Raw genomic sequence first — 25,982 nt, 5'->3', positions numbered from 1 at the left:
GCTATTTCTGATACTGGGCAGGAGCAAGGCCTCAAGTGTCTTTGCTATGGGCGACAAAAGCGAAATCGGTCTGTACGATTTACTTTTGCTGGCATCCTTGCCTGGCTTCCGTAGTGGGACCACCCTGTCCATTTTCCAGACTTCGGGAACAACGAGGGTGGCTAGCGACAAGTTGAAGACTTTGGTGAGATACTCGACTCCCGGCTCATCCAGCTGCTTCAACATTACCATGGAGATTCCATCAGGGCCCAACGCTTTGGATGATTTAGCGTTCCTGATGGCATTGGCAACATCATCCATTGTAAATTGTGGTGGTTCATCCTCGGCAGGAAGAGATCTGATGCGACGTAATACTCTTCTCTTCACCCTGTCACTCTCGGGATGCACGACAAACTGTCGATTGAAATTACTTGCTCACCTCTTCGGGCCAGTCAACGTAACGTCGCCAAACATGACTGAGGTCCTATCAATCCCACGGCAGCGGGTTCTTTCGTACCGGATTGACCCGGAACAACACAAAACCAATGTTCCGGCCAGCGGCTGCCACCACAGTGTGTACATGTTCGTATTTGTCGGTCTTCTATGGGAAGATATGGTTGACTTCTTTGAGAAAACCTTCTTGTCTTCTACGATAATATCAACCTGTTAATCTTCCGGTCTTCTGTAAGAATACCTTCCGCTCGTCTATGAGAAGAGTAGCCGGCCATGTATCAAAAACCCTTGGGTCTCCTAAAAGAAGATATTTCCTGTATTCTAAAAAGAAGACCTATCTCGCCTGTTATCAAAAGCCCTTCAGGTCTTCGATTAGAAAAATGGCTGGTCTTCTTTCAGAAAACCTTCAGATCTTCTTAGAGTAGACCATTATTTCGATGTGGCCTTCATTTTGACAGAAATTTAAGGTTCCAATTATTTTATTTCTATGACCCTAGAGAAGGGTCTTGTCCATCACTGTGTGTATTTTCGGCATCACTGTTGGTATTTCGAAACGCAACATACCCTTAGATTAATCAAACCACAGCATTATTTCATATCATATATTATTTAATATTCGCCTTAGTGACAACCTAGTCACGACTGCCTTAAAATCATTCAAATCAACGCTTATTTCCTTAATAATTTATATCGTCTACCTAATTGCAAACCAAGTGGAACTTAAAATAACCTTTCACCTAGTCTGCAAACAAACCACCGGTATGAATAATGAGTTCATAAAAAGTTATTTCATTGCTATGTTAATAAAGAAAAATTATGAAATAATGGTTTCCAATACCAAACAACTGACCAAATATGGTGATTGTTGATTTTTCCGAAAAATAAATTAAAAATATATGTAATTCAAATTACTTTTGTTCGATTTTCCAATTTGGTAAAACAACTTCCTTTAATCGGGTCACATTTTGTTGTTATTATTTCAAACAAATTAACATTAATCTGACACTCAGCTGACTCAGCTGGCCAAACCCCAAGTGAATATTTTAAACAGGTACCATGGTGAAGAGAAAAAAACACACAATCGCCCAGCCAAACAACTACCGGAGATCATCACAATAAGTATTTTTTATTGCTAGTCAAAAAAGTTGTTACCATTTCAAATACTACATTTTATGAGTCGGACTATAAAACAATGAATTATAAAAAAGAAAAAATGTTGGGATTAGTAAAAGTATTTTTTTTTGCTATGGCCACTAAACAGCTGTTTTTCCAGCTTTGTTTCTCTTGTCTTTTTGTCTTCAACTTTGTTGTATTTAATTTTTTAAGGCGACACAAACAGCCAAACCAATTTTGCTGACTTCTTAAATTGCTGTTCGTGTTGCTAATGTGTCAGCAACAAAATGCTGCAGTTCAACCAAACTACAACAAGCAAGCAATTTCGATACCGGTTGCCGGGCTGTTGCGGCAACATCTAGAAGCGCTTTACTTGCACTGCTGCTTCGTACGGCATTACTACTGCCTTACATTATGTCTTAGATTTTCCCTCATTTTTATTTAGTGCTTGGCAGAAAATATAAGTTAAGCATAATTTTTTCGGCTATAAATACTATTTGCAATTGGAACAAGTTATCCAAACTCAAGTTAACTCTGTTAGCCATCAGAACTATCTACCAACCATCATATTTGTCTTCCTTTTTGTTGTGAAGAAATAATAAAAAATCCTTTGAAACAAAATGTTTAAGTTTGTAAGTAAAGTGTAAAAAAGCGTGTAAATAAAATACGAAAACAAATCTTGAAATTTCGTGAACAAGTGCAAAAAGGACAAACAACCAACATTCTAAAGACAATGCAAATTATAAAAATAATAAAGTGATTACAATTTATAAAGAAAATAAATAAATGATCCTTAGCAGTGGAGACTAACTTCACGTCTACTATAAAAAAACATTTAGAATTTGCTGCAGATATGAACAAAATTGTGAGGACTTACTATGAGAAAAATATTGAGGTCCTTATTCTGCAAAAAATAAGAACAAAATCATCGAAACCAAAAAGCATAAAGTTTTGCAACAAAGTAAACTTCGGATCCGTAGAAAAAACAGACTATGGAACTCGTAAAGTCCCACTTGTGTGGAAAAGATTGTCAAAAATAGTTTTAATCGAGCTACCGCCTCGAAATAAACATAGTTAAACATAGCTTTATAACGAGGCCCAAAGATAGAAAAAATGTTGGCGGATGTAATTCCACATTTCGGTGTAGCCCCATATAAAGGTACCGCCCAAATTTTTTACCCTCCACCAAAAATGGAGGTTATAATTAAATATGTTATTCCGTTTGTAACACAACGAAATGTTCTTCGGAGACCCTATGAAGTATATACATTCTTGATCAGGGCAAAATTCTAAGTCGATATAACCATGTCCGTCTGTCCGTCCGTCCGTCCGTCTGTTGAAATCAAAATACAGCTCGCAATTTTTAAGATAGAGCTTTGTAATTTGGTATAGGAATTTCTATTACTCCTAGAATGTTTGGTATTGCAAATGGGCTATATCGGTCCATGTTTTGATATAGCCCCCATAGAACGGTACCACCCGATTTTCGGTATTTTTAAGGTTTTAGCCATATTATCACTACGAAATGGCTGAAATTTGGTACTGAGTCATCATTGGGGGTATAAAACATTACCCCAGAAATTTGTCGATATAGGTCCTCGCCTTCTTATAGCCCCCATAAAACGGTACTTCCCGATTTTCGGTATTTTAAAGGTTATGTTCACAATTATTCACTGAAATCGCTGACATTTGGTAGCATATCTTCATTTGAGGTATAAAACTTCCCATATGAAATTTATCGGTATTGATCCTCGCCTTCATATAGCCCCCATAGAATGGTACCTCCCGATTTTCGGTATTTTGAAGGTTGTGGCCACAATAATCCACCGACATGGCTGAAATATGGTATTTAGTCTTCGTTAGGGGTATACAACTTACCTCCAGAAATTTGTCGGTACAGGTCCACGCCTGAATATAGCCCCCATAGAGCGGCACCTCTCAATTTTCGTTATTTTGAAGGTTGTGGCCACAATAATCCACCGATATGGCTGAAATTTGGTATTTAGTCCTCGTTGGGGGGTGCCTCCCGATTTTCGGTATTTTAAAGGTTGTGGTCACAACAATCCACCGACATGGCTGAAATTTGGTATTTAGTCTTCATAGGAGGTATAAAACTTTCCATTTGAAAAATTGCAACCAAATTTTTGTTGTTGTTGCGTTCTAAAAATAAACACATCCCAAAAACTAGTACAGTTAAATGTGACTACATGTGGGAGACAATTGCAGCTGTGTGGAAATAAAGTCCGCCCTGCAAAAAACTCGTAAATGAATAAGATTATTAGTGTTGGCAATGCCATCTGCCTTAAAAAATCCGCTGTATTGAATTACTAATTGCAAATTTGCAATAAATTCCGTATATATAGAAGGAAAAATTTAGGGTAGAGATTGCCACACAAAATACACCTGATGAGCGCTTCTCACCAAAGTGCGGAACATGTAGTGTAGTGGTTTGTGATGACAAATTCTCCGACATTATTTTTCATTTACAAAAATCTTCTGATGATACAGCTCGTCTCGAAAGAGAAGATAACAAAACTTTCCATTTGAAATTCATCGTTATTGATCCTCGCCTTCGTATAGCCCCAATAGAACGGTATCTCCCGATTTTTAGTATTTTGCAGGTTGTGGCGACAATAATCCAACGACATGGCTGAAATTTGGTATTTAATCTTCGTTGGTATTTTGAAGGTTGTGGTCACAACAACCCACCGAAATGGCTGAAATTCGTCGGTATAAGTCCACGCTTCGATATAGGACCTATAGAACGGTACCTCCCGATTTTCGTAGTTCTGAATGTTCTGATGTCAATATCCCACCGAAAGACTGAAATTAAAAAAAAATATATTTCGGAAGAGAATTATCAGTAGTAAATATTGAAGGTGAACAAATTTTAAGAATATTTTGATCTGAAACGATCGCATTTTATTGGGAAAGGGACCAAAAAAGCCCCTTAATGGACGCCTGAGGGTTAAAAAATATGAAAACTGAAACCAGCGACCCGAAAAACATAAGACCCCACGTTTAGGTCTAAATCCATTTATTTTTAGAGTTTTGGCCAGGTTTTTCGTAAAATTGGCCACTGTGCAAAGGGGGAATACTCCAGACCCAAAGCAATCATATGATTCAATCTTCAACAATAACAAAACAAACAAAAACAGCGAAGGCACGTGCAAAGGGAATTTTAAATAAATTCCAACAACTCACTTACAGGTAACTGTGTTGAGGTTTTTCAACTTACAGAAATCGATGATTTCTTAGTTGAATCGTGCTGTCAGCTTGCAAATATTTTGTTATTGGAAAGCCGAAAAAATAGCATCATTCTCATTAACTTGAGAATACTCAATGTGAATACTCCAGACTTAAAGCAATTTTTGAAAAACTTTTTTTACATTTTTTTTTAATTTTAGAATTTTTGTGGTTTGTTTAGTGGTCTTTGATATTTTTTAATAGATTGGAATATTTGAATAACTCAAAAACGCACATATTTTGATGCAAAATATGAAAAATACTCAAAGATACCTTATTTGGTCCTTTTTGATGTATCGGATAGCTGAAAGTATTATCTGTCGAACAAAAAAAAAAAAAAAAAAAAAAAAAAAACAGAAAAAATCGTTCAAAAGTTACAGAGTTTTGACCAGGAATACACGATTTTGAACCACTGTGGAGAGGCAGAATTTTTTATTGGGCAATACATTCATTATCGTGAGATAATGAAACAATAATCTCTAAGAGACCCTGTTGGCACCAACTAAAATGACTGATAAGCAGGATACAGTATGAACTGAATACCGAATTTGGCAGATATTAGCACAGTGTAAGGCTTCTTCCAAACGTACATCAAGTTGCAGGAAAGTCAATCTGGAGCAACACCCTCAGGTATCTACTTTAAAAGAGTTATAATTTTCGCTTAAGTGTAATTTAAGAGCTTTTCGAGGATCGATTTGAATTTTTTACCAAAGGTACAACTTGTAATCCTGTTGACAGGATATAATAGATTTCCTTGACAAATCCATGCCTCCTGGTCCAAAGGCTCTAATAAATTCACGGTGACCAACGAAAGTTCAAAATTGTCAATAGTTCAAAATTCCCATTTAATCGCAAATTAAAGGCTGTTCGAGGATTGTTTTCAAATTTTCATTGAATTAAGTACTTGTGATACAAGATTTTGTTGTGGGACGGTCCATGCTTTCTGACATAATAATAAAAAATCATGCTGCGGCCAACTAAAAAGGGCATGTTGTCCTAAATACTACATATCAAACAGAAGTTGCGTGAGAAATTTAATTTTCTTAATATATTTAGAAAGGCAATTTGTTTAGAGAGCTTAGCTATATTTTTTTGAACCGGGAGTCGTATACCCTTATATGTCATCAAAAACCCACTTTGGTTTAAATAATTGGTGGCATATATCCCAAACACCACGTTTGGTGGTCAACTTAAACATTGCTTTACAACAATAGTCAAAACGATAATTAGTCCATCTATAATTTGCCAGCTCTAGCATCAAACCCCTTGACGCCATGGTGGACGTCCTATCTCTCAAGCCGACGTTAACTGCCAAGAAAAGTTTTCAACATTAGCTACCAAAGTAGATCCTGACAAGAATCAGCCGAAGGATTACCAAAAAGCTACAGTTAGATAAAAAAAAAATTCTGGATGGAATTCTGTTGCTATACTCAGACTAATACCAATATTACTACTACAAGTCCGAGTAAATTCACATGGGCTATTAACAGCTTCTCTTTCTACAAATACCCGGGCCCAGATGGAAGTATACCAAAAACGCCACAAAATACTGAGAGCATAATTAACCCTTTGAAAAAGGGAGAAGTCAAACAACAAATCTTCCAGTCAACACGTTTACCTTAAAGGACGCTCGACAGACTCAGCCCTACACCAAGTTGTTAGGATTATTGAGAACAATACACCTTAGGTGCCTTCGTGGATATAGAAGACGCTTTCAACAACTTTAGTACATTAGCAGTAGAACAATCTCTAGATAACTTCAGTAGCTGGATAACAACCAGAACTGCAGAGCAGTCAAAGCACGTAAATCAAGGAACTGCACCACTTCTTTGACTCCTTGTTATTACCGAAATTCTAAGCAAATTGTTTATGTAAAAGATGTGGGTAAATCTGCCCACAGAAAAGATACACTGTTGGAGCAATCATATTCCAGAAAAGAAAAAAATTGTGTATTAAAAAACCAAAAATATATATTGTTCATGCAATAATATATTTTATGTCATTATGGTGCTGATACAAAATATATTGTTTAGTCAACAATATGTATTTTCAGGTATATATTTAAAAAACCCTATTATGGTCTTAGAATACGATTGCTCCTACAACGTCTCCTCTCTGTGTATGGTTTGTTTCAGACCGTGCTGAGTGACATGAGACCCTGAAATCACTGGATACTTGGGCCACAAGGTGTGACCTGAGGGTGTATCCAGGGAAAAGTGATTTGGTGCTATTTACTACAAAAACAAAATATGCAGTTCTCAATCTTTCACGACTAGGAAGTCAAGAAATGGCCCTATGACTTTTAAGCCAAAGCAAGTAAAAAGAATCAGCCGGCTTTGCCGACAGAGATATACCCTCAGCCTGTGTGAATTAAAATATTTTTTTTCTCGAAAAAAAACGTATGTTTTAGGGGATTTCAAAATGTTGGGAGTATGAACTTCCCGACAAAAATATGGACTAGGGTAAAAGCTCAAAGCTTCGAGAGTTGCCATGCGATCCAGCCACTACATATGCTGTAATAGCGATTTTTTACACTTTTCGGGCTGTTTTGTCAAGAAGTATGGACTTGTCCCTGATAAAGATTTTAGCGTCGTAACGGAAACAGAAATCAACAAAAATCAATGTGATTCGAGAGCAATTATTAAAATGAATTTATCCGAAATTTTGTTTGGGAGGTACCCGAAGGAGTGGACAAATACAGTCCATATTGGGACAGGATCTATATCTGGCAGATATATTACGATGTGTAAAGTATGGTCCAAATCTGTCACTCCTGTCAAGAGCTATAGTGCGCACAATTTTTACGAAAATTTTTTAACTTTTGTGCGGATGTACCTGAAGGAGTGGACCGATATGGCTTATATTTGAACTTAAAATAAGTTTGGGTAAAATATTACGAAGGCCAAATTATATACCGAATCGGCATATCCTCTTGAGTTATCTTGAGCTTCAACAACTACACACGGCGTCACAGTGGTTTTTTTGTATCTTTCAGGCTATTTTCTCAGGAAGTATCGACCTGCCCATGATGAAACTTGTACCGTCGTATGGGGGGAAGTGAATACAAGTTGCTGCCACGAAAAACGAAGCGATTCAAGAATAGGTCCTAAACTGAACTTCTCTAAAATTGTGTGTGGGAGGTACCCGAAGAAGTAAACCGATTGAGTCCATATTGGAACCTTATCCAAGTCTAGTAGGCATTTCTCGATGTGCAAATTATGGACCAAATCGGTTACTCCCTTCAAGAGTAATGGGGCGCACAAATTTTCCGAACATTTTCATACTTTTGTGGTGGAGGTACCGGAAGGAGTGGACCGATATAACCAATCTTCGAACTTAAACTAGCTGGACGAAATATTGCGAAAGCCAAATTTTGGACCGAATCGGTTTATCTGTTCGAGAGTTATCGTGCGCTCCAGCCAGACAGACGGACGGACATTGCTCAATCGACTCCAACTTGTTTTAAACACATTTCGTCCAAACATACTTGAGGTCTAAAACCATTATTTCGATGAGGCACATTTTGCCCATATTAAAGTGTAAAGGGTGTTTTTTTAAGCCCGATAGAACTTGAAATTGTAAAAAATAACACAAAAAATTAAATTGTAATCAAAATTTTTTTTTATTCGAAATATCGATACGTGACATTTACATTTGAAAATGATTTCCGGCATGTGGGCACCGCGGCTGTTCTTGACGAAGTGCATTCTGGACGTCCATTTTTTGGCCACTTTTTCGAGCACTGCTGGCCGTATGTCACGAATAACACGAACAATGCTGGCCTCCAAGGCATCAATTGTTGCTGGTTTATCAGCATAAACCAGTGACTTCACGTAGCCCCACAGGAAATAATCGAGAGGTGTCAAATCGCACGACCTTGGAGGCCAATTGACAGGTCCACTTCTCGAAATCAACTTATCGCCAAATTTTGATTTCAATAAGTCGGTGGTTGCATTCGCCGTATGGCACGTAGCGCCATCCTGTTGAAACCACATCTCCTCCGGATCAATGTCATCCATATTTTCAAACAAAAAATTATTGATCATGGTGCGGTAACGATCTCCATTGACCGTAACGCGAGCTCCGGCCTCATTTTTGAAGAAATAAGGTCCGATGATGCCACCAGCGTGAAAACCGCACCATACGGTGCATTTTTCTGGATGTAATGGAGTCTGTAGGGTCTCTTGTGGATTGGTCTCACTCCATATGCGGCAATTTTGCTTATTAACAAACCCGTTAAGCCAAAAATGCGCCTCATCGCAGAACACAATTTTGCGATAAAACAACGGGTCGAATCGACGACTGATTTTCAAAGTAAATTTGGATAATTTCGTAACGTTGTTCATGCGTGAGTCTATTGATGATGATTTGTCAGAGTAAACTGAAACAAATAAAAAAAAAATTCATCAACATTTAATTTTTTGTGTTACTTTTTACAATTTAAAGTTCTATCTAGCTTAAAAAAACACCCTTTATATACCCTTTCTAGTCAAACGTACCAAGTTCAAAAACCACGGAACCTGGTGCTAACTGTTAGCTGGTCTACTGATAACCATGCAAAACGCCATATACTCCACACTTGGACTAGTACAGTTGCTGCGGAAACGAAGAAGAGGAGCAAACGGTTGATCACCTCCTCTGTTCCCGCCCTGCACATATGAAAGCTCTAAAACGACCGTTCCTACACGATCTCGCTCTGACAACTGAACTATGTATATCCCTCTGTGCCCAAAGTAAATGTTGCGTTTATTGTCCAATTTGGATGAAAATAAAGGAAGGTCATGTTGACCCTTAGGAAGAACACCATTGCTTTTGGTAAGAATCGGTTAGATATATAGCTCCCATATATATTTTCAGCCGAAATCACGACGATCAATTATAATGTTTAGATGGACGAACTTTAGTCTAATTTAGTAAATTATTCTTCAACTATTTCAAAGGTTGCTTTTAATGTTCGAAACGTCCGGCGACACTGGCAAGTAAATTATGTTCTCATCAGCGTCTCGCATAATATTATACTCAACAGGATGCTGTAAAATTTCTGAAAACTGACTGTAAATTTTTTGACCATGTTAAAGGACCATTGGACATGTATGACTTTTATATACTGTATTGCATGGTTTAGATCTTAAGCCACATCGCTATACACCAATTATTCTCGAAAGCATTTATTATGCAATCTCTCTGTAGTTTAATCATGGCGGCATTATATAAAATATGGTAAACTCTTGGCCATCATAAGTGCTATTTGACCTCGTCATACCATCCGATTGAGTTCCTTTATATAAAAGCAAGGTCTGGCCGAAGTTTGCATACCCTGCGTACGCCGTTAAGTTTAATGCATTTCCATTGCCTTTTGGTCCAGACTGCAATAGTTATATCTCCATTACTACGATCATATCATATTTCGCACATCACCTTAATTCATCGTTTCTATGATCAAAACCATTTATCATTTATTGCAATAATTTCTCATTTTCTTTTTTTCGCAGGTCCTTGTCACATTGGCTCTTGTTGCTAGCGCTGCTGCCGCTCCCGGTTATTTGGGTGGTGGCTATGCTGGTGGCTATGGTGGTGGCCACGGTCTCTTAGGTGGTCATGGTTTAATTGGTGGCCATGCAATTGCTGCTGCTCCAGCCATTTCATATGCTGCACCAGCTAAGTATGCTGCTCCAGCTATTTCATATGCTGCACCAGCTATTTCACATGGTCCTGCCATCTCCTATGCTGCTCCAGCCATTACCAAAATTGCTGCTGCTCCAGCTATCTCGTATGCTGCTCCAATTGCTAAAGTTAGTTATGCTGCCCCCGCTCTGGGCTACGGTGGTCATGGTTTGGCCTTGGGAGGCTACGGTGGTCATGGTCTGGGCTACGGTGGTCATGGTTTGGCCTTGGGAGGCTACGGTCATGGCTTGGGCTATGGCGGTCATGGTTTGTCTCATGGTTGGTAAATTGTGGTAAAATAAAAAAAAAATATGTGACAGAACACAGTATTTATAATTTTTTGGCAAACAACTAAATTTAATTGTTGGAAAATGAAGACGACGTTGAAAGAGAATGCATGGGGGAATTGTTGTTAATTCGAGTGAAACGAAAATTTTTGTTATGTATAATTAAATGAGTGTATATATTGTAAATAATAATAAAAATCTAATTAAATACTCCAAATGTCTTTGTTTTATTTTCAACATGTTTTAATCAATGATACCATCAAATAAAAAAGCATATTAATGTAAGAAAACGATGCATTTCTAAATAACGATTTCAATAAAATGAACATTTAAACAGATTACGATAAAAATCCCAATATTAATCTTGGGGATCTTGGGGCTGGTTGTTATTCAACTTCTGTAAAGTCATCGACAAACTTAGCCTATAGTCCAGGGGCCTAATTATGTGATTCGATTCGATCGTGAATTTACTCGTGAATAAGTTTTCGACACGTGAAAAAAACGGCATGATAAGACTCGATCGAAATCGTTGATCGAATGTTTCGAGAGTAACCGGTAATCGAACTATGTGTTTTTCAGGGAATGTTATGAAGGTAGATGTCAAAAAATGTTTTTTATTTCAAAGCAAAAACTAAAAAACAAAATTATGGATGAGAAATGTAAATATTTGTGAAATTTTTTGAACAATACATTGAATAATAATTTCGGAATGAAGTTGTGCTAAGAAAATATGAAAATTAGTAATGTTTGCAAAATTGTTTTGACATTCTTGTTACAGTTTGCTAATACATCTACCTTAATAATTCTCTCTCAAAATAAATGAGAGAATTTGGTGGGTGTTTTGACCTAGCCTCTCTGAGAGAGTATTTCCTTTGGTAAACAACGGTTGAACTGTTTAAAATGCACTTTATTAAAAGTTGTTCACCTATAAAATGAAGGCTATTAATATTAAATAATTTTTTGTTTTGCAGAAATTTATATTTTTTCAACTTGTATTTAAACGACTGCAAACACTAATTTTTGGTTAATGATAGCATGCATATGTATTTATTTTAATTCTAATTTTATCACAATTTCTCAAAACGACTGAAAAGGACTTTTCTCAATTATTTTGTGTAAAAAATGCTCACAATTATTTACTAATATTATTTTACATTTTACATTTTTACATTTTAAACAAAAATACAGTGAGAAATCTTTCATTTCGTTTATTTACGATAGGACATTTGGCTACGAGAAATTAGTCCCAAATTTATACTCAATTTCTCGATAATTTTACTCGATAACGAATGTTGTCATCCCAACTTTGAGTACTCGGGTCGAAACAACTCGATATCGAATCACGTAATTAGGCCCCAGATTTATTAATCCTTCGTAAAAAAATCGGGAAAATGTCGCCCACAAAGTGGAGCGAATTAATAAGACACAAGAAACAAATAAGACAGGAAATTAGTTGCAGGAACAAGGTCCTTGCGTATACTAGGCTTTTACTATGTTATCAGACCACGTACATCAGCATAATTGGCATCAATGGAGAGGTCAAGAATTCCGCTTCTAAATATAACGTACAGGGATGGAACATATCTTCCAGAAATTAAGATATATTCATTATACTAAAAATTATACCAATTTTCACACAAAAGTTTTGGTCCACTTAAACCGCTAAATACAATCTGATCATCATGTTAAATTGCAAGCTTCTTCGCTGTCGTAAACACAAGCCTTATTTAAAAGTTCGTCGGTTGGGCTATTATTGCATAATACAGCCCAGCGCCAAAATAGGGAAACATTTTGTTTTTTTTTAACCCCTAAATATTTTACGATCATTAACAATAGGAGTCTGTTCTTATCTGAGACCAACCTTCACACAAAATGTGGATTGGTGGATAATTGCGGCCTGGAGTTTGTATACCAAAATTTGTCTACAACGAATATTTCGAGGTGTTACATGAATTTTCGGAAAAAAAAACACTTTTCCACTTTGTGGTGGAGGCTATGCAAATTGCATTACTTATCCATTTTTTTATCGATTTTATTACTTTGTGTAAAGTTTACTTATTTACTTGCCACCGTGATGCAATGGTAAGCACACCCGCCTTCCGCTTCAATACCTGTACTTTTTTTGATAAAATTCTGTCGCGTTTGGGAGATAATTGGATGTCTTTGGACTTATGACCTTTTCTTTGTACAGTTTTGTATTTTTGTAGGGACTTACGACCTTTTCCTACAATTTACGGACGTTTTTAAAATAAAATATGTATACTTGACAAAACAATGTGGAAAGTTTGTTTTGTCCAATATTCGTGTAACATCGCGAAGTATTGTATGTGTGTCCGTCCATCCGTTAACAATTGTAATAAAACTCCAAGCCTCAATTTTGGACCGATCGTCATGAAATTTTGTGGAGAGGTCGGGATCCGACCAGAAGTGACCCCATTAGGTGTTGGTTATGATGGAAGGTGTGAAATGGACCAAACCCAAAAAATTTACCCGACTTTATAGCTGTCCTGTAGATCGCATTAATATTCCGATCGGAGCGAAATTTTGAGAATGATTTGAGTTGAAGACAAAGAATAAGCTTGCAATTTAACATGGTGATGAGGTAATTGTTAGCGGGTTTAATGTACCAAAACTTTTGGGTGAAATATTATATATAAAAGACAATGTATGATGTTTGTATGTTCCGCATAGACTAAAAACGGCTGAAGCGATTTTTTATTTATTTGAAAATTTCAGAAAATTTTCAAGGAACAACCGAGGTGAAAATAGGCTTTGTTTTTTTTTTGAATTTCGGAGGGGGCGGGGACTGGTCCTATTTTTTATAAAACGCTTTTTTGCAAAAGTTATTGGCCAGAAAATTAATTTGCGAGGCAACGGTTGTTGAATCTCGGACCCTAATTACTTATCCCATGTAATTTTAAGATTATGCACAGGGATGTCCCTTGGTGGAAGTAGTCTATATATTTTGTTGAATTTCGGAGGAGCGAATTACACCTGTGCCCTATTTTTACAATGCGCTATATATATATATATATATATATATATATATATATATATATATATAAAACTTACGAACGATTCTGTTTCCCCAATCTTGGGTACATATTTTAGCAATAAAACCCAACCACTCCCACTTTCTTAAATATGCTACAAATCAATGGAAATACCACATGTTATGCATAACGAATCTTTATTGGAATCTTATTGGAAAGCGAACGAATCTTTTTGGAAAGCAAGTGTTTAGATTAGAAGGCAACATATCGATAGCTATAATTTCATCTCTTATATAAGATACATTATAAGAAGGTGGACACAGTCTGCATGCCTCAAATCATCAGTTATTTGGCGGTATGTTAAAATTGCATATCGACACCAACAGGGAGGGTATAATTAAATTTGTCCTTCAGTTTGTATCATATCGATATATTCAGCGGAGACTCGGTATAACAATGACCGTCTGTCCGTCTTTTTAAATTAAGATACAGGTCGCAATTTTTAAGATAGATCTCCGTGATTTCGTATAGAAGTTTTTGTTACTTCTACGATGTTTGGTATTGACACTTCCATATAGCCCGCATAGAACGGTTCCTCCCGATTTCCGGTATTTTGAAGGTGTGACATCAATATTCCTCCGAAATGGCTGAAATTTGGTATTTATTCTTCGTTTGGGGTATTAAACTTTCTCCCATAAATTTGTCTATATGGGTCCACGCCTTCATATAGCCCCATAGAACGGTGCCTCCCGAATTGCGGTATTTTGAAGGTTAGTCACATTGTTTTACCGAAATTGCTGAAATTTGGTATTTAGTCTACTTCATAAACGAAAGGAAACCAATTGAAGTAAAATTCAATACAACTCATGGTGGAGGGTGTAACAAGTTCGGCCTGGCCGAATTTAACGACGTTCTTACTTGTTATTGATAGCCAATTGCATATCCCAACTAATTTGCGATGCAAAAAATATAATTGGCATAAGAAAAGGTAATATAAACTGTTCCAAGGGCCAGCAACGTGGACCGGTTCGGCTAATATTTAATATAAAACATGACACATTGCACTTACGACCATGTATTTTGCCTTACGACCTTTTCCTTCAATTAAATTTCATGATTAATTCCGTTAATGTATGTGGTTTCTTAGCTACATTGTAATCCCAAATAGTGTCCTTTTCTGTCTTTCCAAGTATTTCTGTCCCAACTCCCTGCATCTTTTGTTTTTGTCTGCAAACCATGTAGAAACTTCAGCATGTAATGTCTACCTGCGTTTAGGAAGTTTATCATCAGAGCTTTCAGAATCACTGTGAAAACCATAGGGAACTAGACCCATGACACCATCGTCTAATTCCATTCCAAATTCATACTGCCTTTTGTTAATAAAAACCATGATGTCCTTTTAGTTTAATAACATTTCAATCAATTATTATTTTAGAATCATTTAATAATATAACATTGCACTTACCCGTCCGTTAGAAGGTATTATTTTATTGAATTCAGAATGCAAACTAATCTCGTTATGTGAATAAATGTCCCTATAGAAACCACAAATTACCAGTTGATAATGTTAAGTAAGATATAAGACAGTAAAAACAGTAAACATTTATATTTTTTTTACAAATTTTTCAATATATCAGGTATTTGAACACATACAGCATCCCAATTTGTATAAATGAAAAGGCCAGAAGTCCATCTTTCATAACCAGTTCGCTTATAGGGGAAAATAGATTTCAAATGTAAATTTTCGTTGCAATATAGAAATTATCACATTTTTGTTCAAACGTTTGGTCCACAGGCTCCGCCAAATATCATTCGATTTTCATTAAAATGTGTAGGCTAGTTCTTTACATTGTACCCCAACCATGGATGACGTTAAACTTTATATCTGAACTACATTATCTGTTTTGACCTTTACTATCATCCTGTAACAGAAACTCGATTTCCAAAAAAGTGGACTTACGACCTTTTCCGACGGAGCAGACGATATATATTATTTCCTTTTTGTGATACCTGTTTGTCTATGTTTTCGTATTTCAATAGCTTTTCAATGAGGTCTAGGTCTTGTTTTGATGCTAAACGCATCGTAGAATCTGAAGAACCATCTGTTCTGAAAATAACCATGCGCGGCTTCAACAAGAACTCCTAACCATGACATTCTCATTGCTGCTGGACCCCTGTAAAATGTCCTACAGGAACGTTAGTCGTATCATTTTATCTACAGTAGAAGCTCTCGGATGGGACCCCAACAAATATAAGATCTTTAAAATACTCGCAACAATTTCAAGAAAGGGTTAAGATACCCCAAAACAAGGCTATTTGCGTGCACTGGCATGGAAAACTAATACCAGGTATACCCAAAACAGAGCAGAAATAACGGGTTACTGTTCTGGTATCATCTGGTATGGGGGTAAATAACAACTCGTGGGTGTTCCTGAAACTGACAGTAGCTCAGGAGAGAAACAAGACCTAGCAATGTACGAATGCCTAGAATAATGGGGTCTTACCAGCTTGAGCAGACGTTAGATCGAGAGCTTTTGTACCTGCGTACAGACTTATTAAAAGTATTGTTGAGAGGGATTTTTGACTGCAAGTTTAGCAGCACATCCGGACATCAACCAAGCATATTTTCGCGATTTCTATAAGAATAGTCTGAGATTGACAAATCCAATTTCGACGTAGGTGAGAATGTTTTAAGACTACTTCCCAGCTGACTTTCCAAGAACAAGAGGTCGTAGAGGCACTTTGTGTTTTCATCTTTCGAGCCCGGTTTAACGCGCCTGGAACGTTTTATTATTTTGTCTATTAATTTTGTATCAAACATCAACAACTGAGTGTTATAAATGAGAGTGTGGGTTTTTGATTTTACAAAACGTATAAGGAACAAGACAATGTTTATATAGATATAATATAGAATGGATTGTGTAAACATAATCAATAGGTTGAAAAGGATAGATTGAGTGTAATGCAAAATATAGTGAAAACTAAATTGAGAAATATTTTTTAGGTCCAAAATAAGACCTAAACCGCATTGACGATTTATTGAAATATAGAATGTTCATTTGTTCTAGGAAATTGTTAACTGAGATCTTAGGTACATTTTTGTAGTTGCTTGTATTCTTGAATTTTGAACGGTTCGGTATCTATGGACCAGAATCGGAGAAAAAAGTATAAAAATCGAATATTTTCTAAAGTTTTTGCTATTTTGACCTTTAAGAACAGTTCGTAGTGGGCTCTGATATTTCACAAAGTTGTATACTGATATATTTGCTACATTATTGTGGTTGAATGTTTTCTTGAATTTTGAATGGTATAATTTCTATAGAGCAGAAACCGAAAAAAGAAAAAAAATGCATTTGTTTTCCTATTTTGACCTTTAAGTACCATTTCTACAGGATTCGTATGTTCTAGAAAGTTGTTTATTGAGATCTATGGTAAATTTTTGTAGTTGGTTGTTTGATTCAATTTTGATCGGTTTGATATCTGTAGGCCAAAATCTGAGAAAAAATTATAACGGAAACTTGACCTTAAGGATTTTGACCTTGAAGATAAGGTTGAATGGATTTTATGTCTTCACAATTATTATTCTTTAAGATGAGAGCTACAACTTTGCCTCCACGAGTAAACCAAAATTCTTAGCGGCTTAGAAGATATGACCCTGACAAGATGGTCCTTTTTGAAATCAAGGCCTCAAATCTTTGGGGGCCCATAACCGCGAAATTCGAAATAACAGGGAAAAACGCCGATACACGTGTCTTCTTATTTTTCTTCTTCTATCACGCTGCGGTGTCAGAATGTGGTTAATTTTTTCGAGTCTCACAGTGTTAGTCAACTACAACTGTGTGGAAAATAAGTTACTAGATTTGTACTAAACAGACACCAAAGCAAGTTAAATAAAACACTGTAAAATGGGGTTTTTCACAATAGACACCATTTTCACCCTAAGGCGTCCGGACATTGGCTTTATTATCTTGAATTCAGTATTACTTACGTATTTTGTTGTTCGGCAAAAAATATTAAGAATTGCTTTAACCGTTTCATAGATATGGGTCGCTGAAGTCGTCAAATAGCCAAAAAAATCGAGACTTTCATAATTACGAGGCCCCAGTGGCATGTGTTAACATATTTCAATTCTCCTCAAACTTTAAAAATCTTAAAATCTAACGAAAGTAAACACTTTAGGGGAGTGTCGCATAAAATATCCGACATCGATGTTTTCCTTTTGAGTTAAAACTAGGCTAATGCAACAAATTAAGACAAAGAAAATATTGAATTTTACATAAAATATTTGACAATTTAACAAATTTTATGTTTTGTAATAGGTTAATAAAATAAAATGGTATTACAATATACATACATATAACCATATTCGTATATCCACACTGTGGTAAGGGGTCTCAATAGCGTAATAATCTGCTAATAAACGACCAACAATCTTAATTTTTTCCAACTTTAATTGACAATTTTAGACTTTTATGACAATTTTCGGCCAAAAACTGTTTGCATATTTTGCATATTGTTTGCATATTTTGTGCATATGCAAAATATGCAAAAACAAGTAAACAAGTATCAGTCGTCTTTGCCGACTGAGATATTTGAGGGGTTTTCAAAATTTTGGGCGTATGAACCGACAAAAATATTGATTGGATTAAAGCTCAAAAATTTGAGGGTATATCGATAGATAGAGCATTTGTACATTACTAGCCTACGAAAAACATAATATCGCTGTAAACAGGGTCCCTAGGAAACCCGGAAGGAGTGGACTTATAAGCACCACCATCGAATTTCATCTAATATTCGAAGAAGTATTAATATATCCACGATATTTGGGTGCAACCGTGGTGCAATGGTATGCACACCCGCCTTGCACGCTTAAGGTCGTGGGTTCGATTCCCCGGCCAGTCAACATCAAACATTTTTCAACGGTGGCAAAATACCCCTCAGTAATGTTTGCGACATTTCCTGAGTCCTTCAGCCTTGTAAAACTTCTCTACAAGTGGTGTCGGACTCGGCGATAAACAAGTAGGTCCCATATCATTGAGCTAATATGGATCGGGGTGCACTCATCGATATGAGAGAAGTCTCCCTTGTCCCTCCTGGGAAATTATAATTATTATTACGATATCCAATGTGTGGACGATCGCAGTATTCGCTTCGGGGTTTTTTACACCTTTCGGATTGTTTTCTCAAGAAGTATGAACTTGCCCCAGAAAAACCTTTTACTGCCAGCGAATGTAAGTGGCTTCAACAAAAAATATTGTGTGTGAGGTACCCGAAGGAGTGGACAAATATGGTCCATATTCGAGCCTGATATATATCTGGTAGATATATTACGATGTGTAAAGCATGGCCCAAATCGGTCCCTCCCATCAAGAGTTATCGTGCGCACAAGTTTTCCGAACATTTTTGAACTTTTGTGGGGGAGTACTTTAAGGAGTGGACCGATTTGGCTTATCTTCAAACTTAAACTAACTTTGCAAAAATACTACGAAGTCCACATTTTGGACAGAATCGGTAGAACCGTTCCAGAGTAATATTGCGTTCCAACCACTATACAAGGTGTCATAGAGGTTTTTTTGCAACTTTCAGGCTATTTTCTCAGGAAGTATGGACATGCCCGTAATGGAACTTGTACCGTCGTATGGGGGGCAGCGAATACAAGTTGCTACAACAAAACTCAAAGCGATTCGAGAGCAGGTCCTAAACTGAACTTTTCCGAAATTTTGTGTGGGAGATACCCGAAGGAGCACACCGATTGAGTCCATGTTGGGACCTCATCTATGTCTGGTAAAAATTTCACGATGTGCAAAGTATGGATCAAATCGGTTACTCCCTTCAAGAGTTATCGTGCGCACAAATTTTCCGAACATTTTCGACCTTTTGTGGGGGAGGTACCGGATGGAGTGGACCGATATAACCGATCTTCGAACTTAAACTAAGTTTGGACAAAATATTACGAAAGCCAAATTTTGGACCGAATCGGTTGATCCGTTAGAGAGTTGTCTTGCGCTCCAGCCAGCCAGAGAGACGGACATGGCTAAATCAACTCCAAATTGTCCAAAACACATTTCGTCCAAACATACTTAGGGTCTAAAACCATTATTTCGATGAGGCACATATATTGATTAGTTTATTTAGTTTTTTCTTCCTTTCACTACTGAGAGTTTTGAGAGTAATTCTGTAACTCATTTTTTGATTACCGACAAGCAGTCATACATACAGTCATCCAGATTACATTATTTTCATACTTGATTTTTATTAAAACGAGACTAAATTGGGTATAATGATGGTCACTCAAATGTATTTAGTATGACCTTGCATATGTGTTAACGCACAATTTGCAGGTGGTCGTGTTATACATTGGCTTAAACTGAAAGTATTACCATCTATGCCTCTACGATAACAATTCTCCATCGAAATTACGTATATCCCTAGGCTTACAAACATCTGTACATGTGTTTCAATAAAAATTACTTTATCAAAAATCGTTTGACTTTCAATTGATTTGATTTGGTTAAAATGGTGCTAATCGCTTTAATAATTATTGGTTTATCTAAGAATAATCAAACCTATAATTTTTGTTGATCTTGACAACATTTTCATATTCATATTCGTATGTACTTTAAATTGTTTAGAAAGTTTATCAAAGTCTAGATTTTGTGAAACAATCATCAACTATAAAAGCTTATTGTTATTTTAACAAAGTATGCAAACAGCAGTTGGCAATCATTGTGTTAACAGAAAAGTATCCTTGTAAAAAAATGTTTAGATTTGTAAGTATGGGGATTTGATATCAACTTTAAATATACTACATATTTATATTTTGTTTTCATTTTCACAGATCCTTGTGGTTTTGGTAGTGGTTGCTAGCGCTAGCGCTGCTCCTGGTTATGTAGCTGGTGGTTTGGCGCACAGTTATTTGGATGGACATGCCATTGCAGCTGCCCCTGCCTTGTCTTATGCCCACACCTATACCGCTCCTACCGTTACGAAAATTGCAGCTGCTCCTGCTATCTCTTATGCTGCTCCCATAGCTAAAGTTGGCTACGCTGCACCAGCTTTGGGCTTAGGATATGGTCATAATTTGGCTTATAATGGCTTAGGATATACTCATGGTTTGGGTCACATCTGGTAAAATGTGAAAATAACGTTCACAGCAATGTACTTATCCCGGCACAACAAACTTAATTATATGATATGTATGTATAGCTATGTGACAAATGTTCAGACAAATTTGTTAAATCTGTTTAATATCACAATTTCCTCGATTAAATAATAATAAAATTATGTTTCAAATTGCAATACTAAATAAGGTCTATTTACATAGGTATTATCCACGAACATCTCAGAAAACACAGGGACATGGGAATATTGACGTGGACATATTTTTTGTAAAAATTCATAACATATCAAAATGGGACTTCTGTACCTTTACATGGTACTTTAAAAACTAAATGCAAATCCTCGGCACCTAAACTTAGTTATTTTGAAACATTTTACATAATTAGGATTTTTGGGTTTCTAAAAAAACAACACAAAAAATTTACCTAATGATTTCAGCTACTGCGAATTTTACGAGTATCTAACACGTGATTAGCAAAATATTTAATGACCTAATTATAAAATAATGAACTATAACCATTCTCCGAAATTATACAATTAAATTTTTTTCTGATTTCAACATAAATACAATTAAAATAATTTAAATCGTTTTTCCGCTAATTTGGTAATACTGAGAAACAAAAACCGCCATAAAAAGCAATTTTGATTTTATATATTAACATTTTATAATGTTGCAGTTTTACAAACATACATACACACATTAGGGTTATGACTTTTCGACATTTTTTCTAAAAAAATATTTCCTGTAGCACGGATGAATGAACTTTTGCCTACTAATCACCAAATTTTTGACCGATACAGATCAGTTCGATAGTTTTCTCCAACCTCTACACACGGCGTCAAAAGGGATTTTTTGCACCTTTCAGGCTATGTTCTCAGGAAGTATGGACTTACCCCTGATGAAACTTCTGCCGTTGTATGGAGGCCAGTGAATACAAGTTGTAACAACAAAAATCAAAGCGATTGGAGAACAGGTCCTAAACTGAACTTTTCCGAAATTTTGTGTGAGAAGTACCCGTAGGATTGAATCGATTTAGCTCATATCGGAACCTCATCTATGTCTGCTAGAAATTTTACGATGTGGACCTTCAAGAGTTATCGTGCGCACAAATTTTCCGAACATTTTCGAACTTTTGTGCGGGAAGTACCGGAAGGAGTGGACCGATATGGCCCATCGTCGAACATAAACTAAGTTTGGGCAAAATATTGCGAAGTGCAAAATTTGGTTCGAATCGGTTGATCCGTTCGAGAGTTATCGTGCGCACCAGCCAGCCAGACAGACAGACGGCCGGACATTGCTAAATCGACTCCAAATTGTCTGAAACGGATTTCGTCCAAACATACTTAGGGTCTAAAACCATTATTTCGATGAAGCACATTTTGCCCATATAAAAGTGTATATACCCTCGTTAGCATAAATGCTGAGGGTATAATTATATCTTTAAAAAAAGCTTACTTACCATAGACCGAACTAAGAAAAGATCTCCATTTCTCTCTGTCTATTGCTTCGCTTTCTGGAATACTGCGCCCTGTCATCTCTTCATCCACTTGCTTGCGCCATCTATTCTTTGGCCTGCCAATTCTGCGTGCACCGCCATGTGCCATGTATTTATACGCCTTTGTAGCGGGTTCATCATCGCACATTCTTATGATATGGCCTAGCCAACGCAATCGCTGCATCTCGATACATTTAACTATATTGATGTCGTTGTATAGCTGATACAGCTTGCTGTTCATGCGACGTCGATAGTCACCGTTAACGCAGATTGGTCCGTAGATCTTTCGAAGAATTTTTCTCTCAAACACGCCAAGCACTGTTTTATCTGCTTGCGCAAGTACCCAGGCTTCGGAACCATGCATCAGCACGGGTAGTATCAGTGTTTTGTAAAGCGTTATTTTTGTTTGACGAGTTGTGGCTTTGTTTTTAAAGTGCTTACTTAAGCCAAAGTAGCATCTGTTGGCCAAAATAATTCTTCTTTTCATTTCACAACTGATGTCGTTTGTTGTGTTTACGGCGGTTCCGAGGTATACGAAGTCTTTTACTACCTCAAAATTATAGGAACCAACTTCAACAGTTGGTCCGACTTTAACAGACGCATTGCGCGTCGACACCATCAGCTTGGTCTTCTCGCCGTTTATCGCCAGACCTACTTTAGAAGATTCTCCTTGGACTTTCATAAAGGTATCGGTTACTTCTTTTACTGATCGTCTCATGATATCTATATCATCCGCATAAGCAAGTAACATGTGGCTATTGGTGTAGATTGTGCCACTTCTTTTGACGTTTGCCTTTCGTATAACCTTTTCAAGCAGGATGTTGAAAAGATCACACGAAAGGCTGTCTCCTTGCCAGAAACCTCTTTTGGTACAAAACTCTTCGGAGAGTTTCTTTCCTATCTTAACTGAAGATCTTGTGTCAGTTAGAGTTATTTTACAAAGCCGAATGAGCTTTGCGGGGATACCAAAGTCAGACATGGCAAATTCAGAAGGCTTTTTTATAATCGACAAAAAGGTGATAGGTGTCGATCTGCATATCTTGGATCTTCTCCAGGGTAAATATCTGGTCGATGGTGGACTTGCCAGATCTAAAGCCGCATTGGTAAGGTCCAATTATTTCATTGACCATGGGATTTACTCGTTCGCATAATATCCCTGACACTATCGTGTAGGCGATAGGGGGAAGACTTATGCCCATATAGTTGGAGCACAAAGTCTTATCTCCTTTCTTTTGGACGGTACACAGGATGCTCAGGTTCCAATCGTCGGGTACGCGTTCTTCCTGCCAGATGGAGCTAACTAGCTGATGCATTGACCATGGGATTTACTCGTTCGCATAATATCCCTGACACTATCGTGTAGGCGATAGGGGGATGACTTATGCCCATATAGTTGGAGCACAAAGTCTTATCTCCTTTCTTTTGGACGGGACACAGGATGCTCAGGTTCCAATCGTCGGGTACGCGTTCTTCCTGCCAGATGGAGCTAACTAGCTGATGCATACACCTTATCAGAGTGCCGCCTTCGGTTTTAAACAGCTCGGCTGGTAGGCCATCAGCTTCTGCTGCCTTATTATTCTTCAGCCGGTTTATTGCTGTCTTTACCTCATCTTGGCTGGGTGGTATACATTCAATACCATCTTCTAGGATTGGATCTGTGGTATCTTCGTCGACTTCGCTACTGTTGGATACCAACAGTTTCGAAAAATGTTCTTTCCATATCCTAGGCATACTATCTGTATCAGTCTCTACAGGAGGATGTGCCACTTTCAAAGCCATCAGTTTGATGTTTCACTCTTTGGTAGAATTTTCGGACTTCATTCTGTCTCCTGTACATCTCGATTTGTTCACACTCCCGCTTTTCCATCTCTCTCTTTTTCCTACGGAAAAGACGTTTCTCCCGATATCTCTCTCGTGCGCTACGCGTTGCTACGGATTGTAAAGTAGCCCTATATGCCGCATTTTCTCTTCGGTGGCAGCACGACACTCCTAATCATATCATGGATTCCTTGGTGGAGGTCTCTGGTATCCAAGTGTGGATTTTGCGGATGTTTGCATTGAGTGGGCAATACTTTGTCATTGTGCTGATATGTTATCGGGATGGAGAGTGCTTTGATTAAGGAATTGGGCTAGTTGAGTGGAATATGCCGTGGCTATCTGTTGTGATTGCAGCTTACCGATGTCTAACTTTCGTGTTGTGTCTGTTCGTACTTTCTTTGCTACCTTTAACCGGGTGCGTACCTTTGCTGCAACAAAGTGGTGGTCCGAGTCTAGGTTTGCTCCTCGGAACGAACGCACATCTAACACGCTCGATGAATGTCTTCCACCTATAACAACATCATCAGTTTGATTTCTTGTTTTCTGATCTGGAGACAGCCAGATGCACTTATGGATGTCGAGATGTTGAAATCTGGTGCTGCTAACTACCATGTTAGCTGCGAAGTCTATCAGCCTCATACCATTGTCAGATGTTTCACTGTGGTGACTGAATTTTCCTACTATTGGACCAAAGATATTTTCCTTTCCAATGTTGGCATTAAAATCGCCTAGAATGATTTTAATGTCATGGGCAGGGCAAGTTTCTTCTAAGCGCTCGTAAAATATATCTTTGGTCTGTTCGTCCTTATCTTCAGTGGGAGCATGAGCGCAAATAAAGCTGATTGTGAAGAATTTTGCTTTTAATCGAATTGCAGCGAGTCGTTCATCCACTGGGGTGAAGCTGGAGACCAGATGTTTTAACCTCCTACCAACTACAAATCCGCAACCAAACTCATGCTTTGTGTCATGGCAGCTATAATACAGTATGTCACCTTTAGGTGTTGTTGTGACGCCTTTCCCAATCCATCGTATTTCCTGTATGTAGGTAATGTCGGCCTTGTACTACTCAAGTACATCTGCCAATGCGTAAACTGCACCTTCTATAGAGAGTGCGAACATTCCAGTTGCAGATTCGCAGATCATAGTCCATAAAACGTTTGTGGTGTTCGTTAACTTTAGAGGGATTTGTTTTTCTTTTCTTACGTTTTTCATAGTAGGCTGCTTTTTTCTAGGGGAGGGTTACTAACCCGGCTCCCAAATCCAAGTTTTTAATGTTCTTATGGATGAACGCGGAGCACATTTTAGCTCACTACCTTTAACGGGTGTTAAAGGTTTACGACATTTTACGTTTCTCAGAATTAAAGAAAATTAGTGAGAAACAAATGTTATGTCAGTTTGGTTATCTCACGTGGGTCTAAAGTTTATTTTCAATTAAATATCTGCTTACAGTGACTTCAAAAAATTGACCATAATTCTGACAAATTCAAATTTTAAAATCATTTTGTGCGTAAGGTTTTTTCACCGAATCACCTTATAATTAAGATTTTATGTAATCTTATATATAAACTCATCACGCTATGACACGGGGATATGAAGTTGTAAAAAAGTCATAACCCTAACACACATATGTATGTATCAGTACATACACTTGTGATTTTCCATGAAAAAAAACCAACTCCACCTGAATTCTGTTAGTAACAAAATTCAAAATATAAAAAAGAAATAGGCTTGCATTGATCTTCATACCAATAAGCCTGCTGAATATTGTTACCAAATGTATGTAACTTTGGTGAACTGAACTCCATTGTATGTAC

The 25,982-nt window shown here is 37.1% G+C and overlaps 2 protein-coding genes across 2 annotated transcripts; both read left to right on the top strand.

Annotated features, from left to right (window-relative positions):
- The first annotated feature begins 2,067 nt into the window (after window positions 1–2,067).
- Window positions 2,068–10,945, top strand: LOC141402144 (uncharacterized). Its single transcript, XM_073982869.1, has 2 exons — window positions 2,068–2,177; window positions 10,284–10,945. The coding sequence occupies exons 1-2, from the start codon at window positions 2,166–2,168 to the stop codon at window positions 10,740–10,742; spliced, it is 471 nt and encodes a 156-aa protein (XP_073838970.1). The 5' UTR covers window positions 2,068–2,165; the 3' UTR covers window positions 10,743–10,945.
- Window positions 10,946–20,387: 9,442 nt separating this feature from the next.
- On the top strand, window positions 20,388–21,027 carry LOC141402798 (uncharacterized). The gene is made up of 2 exons (XM_073984753.1): window positions 20,388–20,505; window positions 20,574–21,027. Exons 1-2 carry the CDS (start codon window positions 20,494–20,496, stop codon window positions 20,865–20,867), a joined length of 306 nt encoding a protein of 101 aa, XP_073840854.1. The 5' UTR covers window positions 20,388–20,493; the 3' UTR covers window positions 20,868–21,027.
- The last annotated feature ends 4,955 nt before the right edge of the window (window positions 21,028–25,982 follow it).

The sequence above is a fragment of the Musca autumnalis genome, unplaced genomic scaffold, assembly GCF_047663935.1.
Source record: "Musca autumnalis isolate F117 unplaced genomic scaffold, ASM4766393v1 scaffold_4, whole genome shotgun sequence".
NCBI lineage: Eukaryota > Metazoa > Arthropoda > Insecta > Diptera > Muscidae > Musca > Musca autumnalis.
This window is presented reverse-complemented; position numbering and strand designations above follow the sequence as displayed.